The sequence below is a fragment of the Bison bison genome, unplaced genomic scaffold, assembly GCF_000754665.1.
Source record: "Bison bison bison isolate TAMUID 2011002044 unplaced genomic scaffold, Bison_UMD1.0 scf7180017864372, whole genome shotgun sequence".
Classification (NCBI taxonomy): Eukaryota; Metazoa; Chordata; class Mammalia; order Artiodactyla; family Bovidae; genus Bison; species Bison bison.
The window spans coordinates 3,822,328-3,830,085 of record NW_011494944.1 but is presented as its reverse complement, the minus strand read 5'-3'; the positions used below and the strand labels follow the sequence as shown (position 1 = coordinate 3,830,085).

Here is a 7,758-nt window from a genome sequence, read left to right as displayed (position 1 = left end):
AACATTCTAAATATAAGGATAGAAATAGGTGAATGTAACATAATGGGAAGGCACATCTCATGAGAGTACTAAACGAAAGAAAGCTGATGAGGGCCCTTTCATTAAAAAAACATTGGTGAAATAACATTGCTAGGAATACAGAGGGTATTTAAAAATGAAAAGAGGAATAAAGATGTAAAAAATAGTAATCCTAAATTTTTAGGTGATTATTAATATGGTTTCAATATAGAGAGAACAAGAAATGGCAGAAATAAATGAGAAACAAATACACAATCATAGTTGGATATTTTAATGTACATTTTTTAGAAACTGATTTTAAATGTTCAAATTTAGTAAGATGTTATAAACATCAAGCTTAACGTCCTGGCCTGATGTTATACCTATCAGCTAAAGAAAACACATGATTTAACATGCACAAAGTACATGTACCATTCAGTTCAGTTCAATTCAGTCACTCAGTCATGTCTGACTCTTTGAGACCCCATGAACGCCAAGCCTCCCTGTCCATCACCAACTCCCGGAGTCCACCCAAACCTATGTCCATTGAGTCGGTGATGCCATCCAACCATCTCGCCCTCTGTTGTCCCCTTTTCCTCCTGCCCTCAATCTTTCCCAGCTTCAGGGTCTTTTCAAATGAGTCAGCTCTTTGCATCAGGTGGCCAAAGTATTGGAGTTTCAGCTTCAACTTCAGTCCTTCCAATGAACACCTAGGACTGATCTCCTTTAAGATGGACTGGTTGGATCTCCTTGCAGTCCAAGGGACTCTTAAGAGTCTTCTCCAACACCACAGTTCAAAACCATCAATTCTTCAGTGCTCAGCTTTCTTTATAGTCTCAAACAAAAATGAACAGCCTAGTTAAATTAGATCCTTAATGTATAATCTTACATGTAATGTCTGACTCATAGTAAACATTTTAAAATATGTTATTAGTACTCCCACTATTACTGCTGTTGCTACTATTACTACCATTATTTTGTTGTTCCTGAAATGATTATTATTAGTGACTGGGTCTGAACCAGAAACTCTTACACCACTATAAGTCTCTTCACGCTTTTCAGTTCCACATCTCATCATTCTCAATCCATTCTTATTGTCTCTGCTTCCCCACAAAAGAGCAACTCAGTACTGGGTGTGTGAAATTGACATAGATTTATCCTCCAAACCAGGTTGTGGGCCCATGAGATGAGTAAAGGAACAGGAGGACTTTAGGCTCATGCTCCCTCAGAGAGAGAATTCACAGACGGTCAAAAAGGAGGCGGAACAAGCGATGTCATTCCATGTGCCGTCCGACAGAAGTGTCACACAGTGCTCCCCAGGAGAAGCGTTGTTAGGCTCGCCATCATTCCAGTTTTGGTAGGTCACCCCCTTTCCTGTCAGATCCACAAATTTGCCTTCAGTCTCCTGATCTGTGATGCCCAGGAAGGCCTCTTCAGTGACTAAATCCTTGAGGGCCCTGTTTTCTTCAGCATTCATAGGGGTGGCCACACGGCCCTGGAACTGTGCACATAGGGTCTTCACTTCATTAAAAGGCATCTTTTTACCATTGGTAAAAAATGCCTTCTTCCCAACTCTTTTGCCCAGAGAGAAGATTAGCCCTAAAATGGGAAAATATAGATGACATGGTTTGTCTCTAAGTCCAGCCCAAGATATTTTTCTGGATGAAAGTGTCTATAGTACAGATGCCACATAAAATATGGTAGTTGCATTTGAATTATAGAAAAGCAGTGGATTTAAAAAAAATTTAAAGATCTCATATGCAGTTTTTAGGATATACATATACCAAAAAAAAAAAAAAAATTGCTGTTGTTTACCTGAAATTCAGATTTAACTCAGTAAGCTTTTTTCTGGTTAAGTCTAGCAGCCCTGATCTGAACCGATGGGCTGGAACAAAGGCTTTGTCTCTTTGGACCATATTCTAGAACACACATAATTCAGAGTTCTAAGTTTTAACCCAATAGTAACATAAATGAATGTAAATGTCTTAGAATATTTGTCTCAGGGCAAGTAACAGGTTAAACCCCATTGCCAGTTCTCAGGACCAGCATAACAAAGGGAGAGAGGATTGGCCCATTTTCAGTGACCTGTATGTACACTGTACACTGTGATATAAAGAAGCAGAATTGGGGTCTCTGGTATTAGCATGCATGGATGCTCATTTGGTCAGCTGTGTCTGACTCTTTGAGGCCCCATGGATTGCAACCCGCCGGGCTCCTCTGTCCATGGAATTTTCCAGGCAAGAATACTGAAGTGGGTTGCCATTTCCTACTCCAGGCGATCTTCCCAACCCAGGGATCAAACCTGCGTCTCCTACATCTCCTGCATTGGCAGATGGAATGTTTACCACTGAGCTACGTGGGTAGCCCTCTCTGGTATCAGACTGACTAAAGTTTATAAGTTGCTCTGCTACTCATTAGTTCTATGCTTTTGAGCAAATTATGTACTTTTTCTTTGCCTTCATTTCTACCAAAAGTTGTGAGGATTTCATGAAATCAGAATATGAATAGACACCTATCCAGGTACTAGAAAATTAAATATATTCAATAAATGTTGTCTTTCACTTTACCAAACTTCAAGCTGCCTGAAAAGAGAGAAGGCTTACAGTTTTTGATCTGGTTCAATTCAGATTGTAGAGTTGCTCTTTCTGAAGTAGCCAGGCTAATATAGTCACCTAGAAAATTAAGTGAAAGAGTGTTGTTAAAAAGTTATCTTAGAACTATAAGGGGGTAGGGTACCTTTTGAAACTAAAAAAAAAAAATAAATAAAATTAAAAGTTTATTTTATATTGATATTTGCTCTTTGAAAAAAAATGAAAAATATCAAGAAGCAAAAAGAAGGAAAATTGTCTTTATTTCCATCTAACCCAAAACATGACTCTTCATCTGTTGAATGTATGTGAAGACACTTTATAGACACATACATTCCCACACACATACACATACATACACTCCCTGTTGATCTGTTAATAGCATTATAGCTCTCCACATGCCAAGCTAGTCACTAATTGTTTTATTTCTCCAAACAAATAGCTCTATCATGGACAAAATTGTGGAACAAACTGATGGAAGAATTATTATGAGCTGGTGAATCCTGACTGTAAAGTCTACAGAGTTTCATCTTTGGCGATGTTTTGTTTTTATTCATTTTGTTGTTTGTTTTTCCCTGAGTTTGTCCTGTTAATCAGTAAACTAGGATTTCTGTGAGTTGTCCATTATCCATGGGGGAGGGCATGAGACAAGCTATGTGTAGTAGATGGCAAAAATGACTTGGATATGACACAGCTTCTCTGAGGAAATGGAGTCTATTCCCCACTCCTTGAATCTGAGCCGGCCTTGGGACTTGTGTTGACCAATACGGTGTGGCGGAAACAATAGTGTATGTATCCCAAGCCTTAAGGAGGCCTTAACCTTCCGCTCTTCCTTTTCGTCTGAATCCTGTAATCACCTCTGTGTGATTAAGGCCAGGTGAGTCAACTGGAGGATGAGAGACCCATGGCTCAGGCACCTTCATCACTCCAGCTGACGGGCGCACAATAGCCAACAAGTATGTGAGACCACACATGAGTGACTCCAGCTGAGACCAGCAAAGAAATTATTTGATTCACAGAATTTTGATTTAAATAAATGGCTGTGTGTTGTTTCTCATGAAGTAAGAGATAATTGACATACCATGTATCTACCACTCTTGTGAAAATAGGCATAATAAGCCCAATGCATATATTCTCCCTTTTGGACCAAATTGTTTCAGTTGAAGGATATCCAGGGCTCAGATCCTCCAGCAGGCATCTGGCAAGGGTTTGGCTCTGAACGGTTTGTGACTCTGTATTCAGGAATTGATAGGAACCCCTGAGGCTCTAAGCAACCTAGAGAAGCTGGAGGCTGCTTAGTCAGGAAGCAGAGTTGGGCATCTCCCCAGGAAGCAGCAGAAGGGGCATGTCCCACATGATACTTGAGCCCACAGACCCCAGGGGACTTCAGCCTGGCCCTTGCTAAAGTAAACTCCTTACCCATATTTTCTCCAGGGTCTCCTTTTTGGCCTATTGGTCCTGGTATCCCAGGGATCCCTGGCGTTCCTTGAGGCCCCATCTTTCCAGGAGGGCCCTGCGAGCCTCTGAGTCCTTGACCTGTTGGAGGAAAAAGGAAACACGACTCAATATTTGTGTTCCTCTCTATGTCTCAAAAAAATATGATGCCCAATCCCTTCCCAGGGGAAAGGAGACACTGAGCTAGGGTTAACTTTTCTGAGCTGCTGTTTGTAAGGATCATAGAAGAAAGGCCTCCTATGTCCCATGGGATGTCTTGAGGGTCAACTCCCTGAGCCGGCAGGACCACCAGGTGTCAGCAGTTCCTGTGTGAGAGTCTGGGATGCCAGAATCAGAGCCGTATCTCTGTTTCAAATGATAATATGTGGTTGAGAGTAATACAAGCAGCATGCATACATTACCCTCCTCCCAATCCAGGCAGTTTGCTTTGGGAGATAAAGTTGCAGAGAAAGAACAGCCCAAACTGTACCTGGTTCTCCCTTTTCTCCCTTGGCACCATCACGCCCATCTTTGCCTGGGATGCCATTGATGCCCAGAGGACCACAGGCAATCACGGGGCAGGTCTTCCGGATGTTCTCACAGTTCTCTGTTTCTGTGTCTGCACAAGATGCTGTCACCGCAGTCAGGAGAAGAAAAGGAAGTGATGTAAACAGCGACATGATCCTTACCTTGGTGTAAGAAAGGTCAAGGGAGATTATCTCATCTTGTTCTCTTTATCTACACGTATTTACTGAACCTATAACCTAACTGGGCACATGTGATGTAGAGATGGATAATCCATTCCTGGCCTCCAAACTGGGAATTTGGAAATGTATTAATACATTCTTCAATGACACTGGTTAATTAATACTTCAACAAAGGTGGATGTAAATAATTGCATTGTTGAGAGGAATGAGTCACCAGTGCCTGTCCTCTGGTGTTACTGCAGAAATCTCTGATTATGTTCTCTGTGTCCTCTGCAAGAGCAAATAGGCATACTCATGGCCAGAGACTCATGCCTGCTGGCTTAGGGAATAATCGTGAATGGAGACCTAGCTTGCTCTTGCACTTCTCCCACTTGGGCCCTACTGCTACCTGCATCCCATCCTTATATCTGGACAGTCCTTTGCCCTCAGTGCCAGATAACCAACATCTACTCAGTGGCAGGCACTGAGCTGCGAGCTAATGATCCAGGGAGGAAGAGTCACTACTAGTTACTAACCCAGCCACAACTAACTTGAGTTTGCTTTCTCTTGATGTTTGTTTCTCACTGCAAGAAAGACTTGCCAGGGGGAGAATTTTCTCTGGAAATTTCTCACTGTCTTAGCCCAGGCAGGATGCTAGATCCCTCTCTATTTCCTGGCAGGTATTCCTATATGTCAAGATCACTGGCAATATTCCTTGAATACCCTTCTCATTTTTCAATCCTAACATTTCATCTGATCTTCAAAGTTGTTTTCTAGACGTCCCTCCCCCAGGAAACCTCAGCAGCCCAGGATCCAGGATCTAGTCCCTCTTGGCTCTCTTTGAAAACAAAGGTACAATCTCATTTGCAAATGTCCAGGTGAATCCAGAAAAGTTCCAGATGCCCCAGCATAAGCAGAGAAAGAGACACTCCAGCATGGCTTCTACTTGCCCTCTCCCCACCTCCCCCCACTCCAGAAAGTCTCTTATAGGCCTCCAAGATCAAGTCAAAGCACTAACTATATGACCCAGGACCCCAGATCCATTTACCAAAGTACTCACCAGGGCTTCTGCAGATCAGGGATATAGTCACAAGGAAACTGGCCCTCTAGCAGGGTGCTGGCAGATGCCTTAGGGTAAGGGAGGAGGCTGGGCTTGGCAATACAAGGTCCAATCAGCCTGGTGGACAGGGACAACATGGGCCTGCCTGGTCTTCAACCCCAGATTAATAAATAATTCTTCTTAGAAGGATTTCCCAGGGGCTTCTGGTACAGTGCTGGGTGGCAGTTTTCTTTGATACTGCACAATTCCCACTTCCAATTGTCAGTATTTTGACAGTTCTCATTTCTGGGCCAACGTCAGTTGGTTCACATGGTTAATTATGTTCAAGATTCATGTCTTCAACAGAGAAACATAAAGATGCCTATGAATGCACTCACGCTTGTGCACACGAACCACACACACACACACGCACACGCAGATGTGCACAGACACTCATCCACGAAGGCGCAGCAAACACCCTGCTGCCTTTGACACACCAAGACCACCCCTGTCTCAGGCTCTGGACCTGGTCTTCACCCAGGCTGAATGTCCTTTGTCATGTCACTGGCTGGCTCTTTCTCTTCTACTGAAATGTTCCTGCCTCAGAGAAACCTGTGTTGACTACTTTAAGTGGTCCTGCTCTCTATCATCTTAACTTTATTTTTTTAATATTTCTTATATTCCATGATGTTGTATTCTATCCATTCACTTTACTTTTCTAGCTTTTATTCTGGCAAGTGTAAACAACATACAATTTTACCATTTTGACCATTATTAGGTGTACAGTTTGGCAGTGTTAAGTCCATTCACAAAGTGAATGGACTTATTATCCCAAACTGAAACTCTGTATCTATTAAACAGTATTTCCCTATTTCCAACCCCAAGGTCAGCCCCAACCCATGGTGACTGCTGTTTTGTTTTTGTCTCTATGAGCTTGGCTACTCTAGGTGTCTTATATAAGTGGAATCATACAGGATTTGTCTTTTTTTGACTGACTTATTTCACTTGTCTTAATGCCTTCAAGGTTCATCCATGTTATGAAATGTATCAGAATTTCCTTCCTAAGTTTAAAAAATAAATATGTGTAAATAACACATTTTGGAAACATCATTTTTAATAGCAAATAAAAAAAGACCCTGGGAATTACCCAGTTATCCTTCAACAAGCAAATGGATAAATAAACCACGGAAAATTCACAGGAAAAAAAGCAGCAATTAATACAATAACTTGGGTGAATTTCAAAGATTCTATGCTAAGTAAAATCAATATAAACTTGGAAGTTAAAATCAATATAAACTTGGAAGTTTATAAACTTGGAAGTTATTCTTTTCATATAATATTCTTGAAATGGCACAATTAAATAAGGAAGACCATATCAGCAGTTGGCAGGGAATAGGGCTTCAGGGAGAAGATAAAGATGCCGAACAAGAAAGTTTCATTGTGGGTGATGGACTAGTTCTGTCTTAATTGTGATGATTAGACAAACCTATCATGGCAATAGCATTTCATAGAACTAAACACCAAGAAAAAAGGAATTCAGATAAATAATGGTTAAATGCAAGTAAAACCCATATTGTATTGTTTTGATGTCAGCTTGCAGGTTTTGATACTTGTACTCTGATATGTTAGATCCTACCATTGGTGAATGATGGAGGAAGAGCACCTGAGACTTTTCATTATGATTTCTTCAACTTGTCTATGAGATTAAAATGATTTCACATGAAAAAGTTTCCAGAGGGAGTCTTAAGGAAGTTGTGGGTGATCTAAAGACTATCCTTGCTTCATTCAGTGCTTTGTCCAAACTTCACAATGGGAATAGTCTGTGCAATGGCTTGAAAGTGAGAAAAAGTAGGCCAGGTTCCCAAGGATAATATTAGTTAGTCTTATTGGTCTTATAGTGTGGAGCCAAATGGTGAGAGATAAGGCATAAGCCGATTGATGATATGACTTACAAACTGTAAGACTTTGGACCTCCAACCAAAGGTCATTAGAGAAACTCCAATAGGAGAGGAAG

At 41.3% G+C, this 7,758-nt stretch overlaps 1 protein-coding gene across 1 annotated transcript; it reads right to left on the bottom strand.

Annotated features, from left to right (window-relative positions):
- Positions 1-1,127: 1,127 nt before the first annotated feature.
- On the bottom strand, positions 1,128-5,870 carry MBL2 (mannose-binding lectin (protein C) 2, soluble). The gene is made up of 5 exons (XM_010856572.1): positions 5,766-5,870; positions 4,510-4,708; positions 4,005-4,121; positions 2,601-2,669; positions 1,128-1,596 (listed from the first exon to the last, which is right to left on the bottom strand). The coding sequence occupies exons 2-5, from the start codon at positions 4,697-4,699 to the stop codon at positions 1,223-1,225; spliced, it is 750 nt and encodes a 249-aa protein (XP_010854874.1). The 5' UTR covers positions 4,700-4,708; positions 5,766-5,870; the 3' UTR covers positions 1,128-1,222.
- Positions 5,871-7,758: the final 1,888 nt, after the last annotated feature.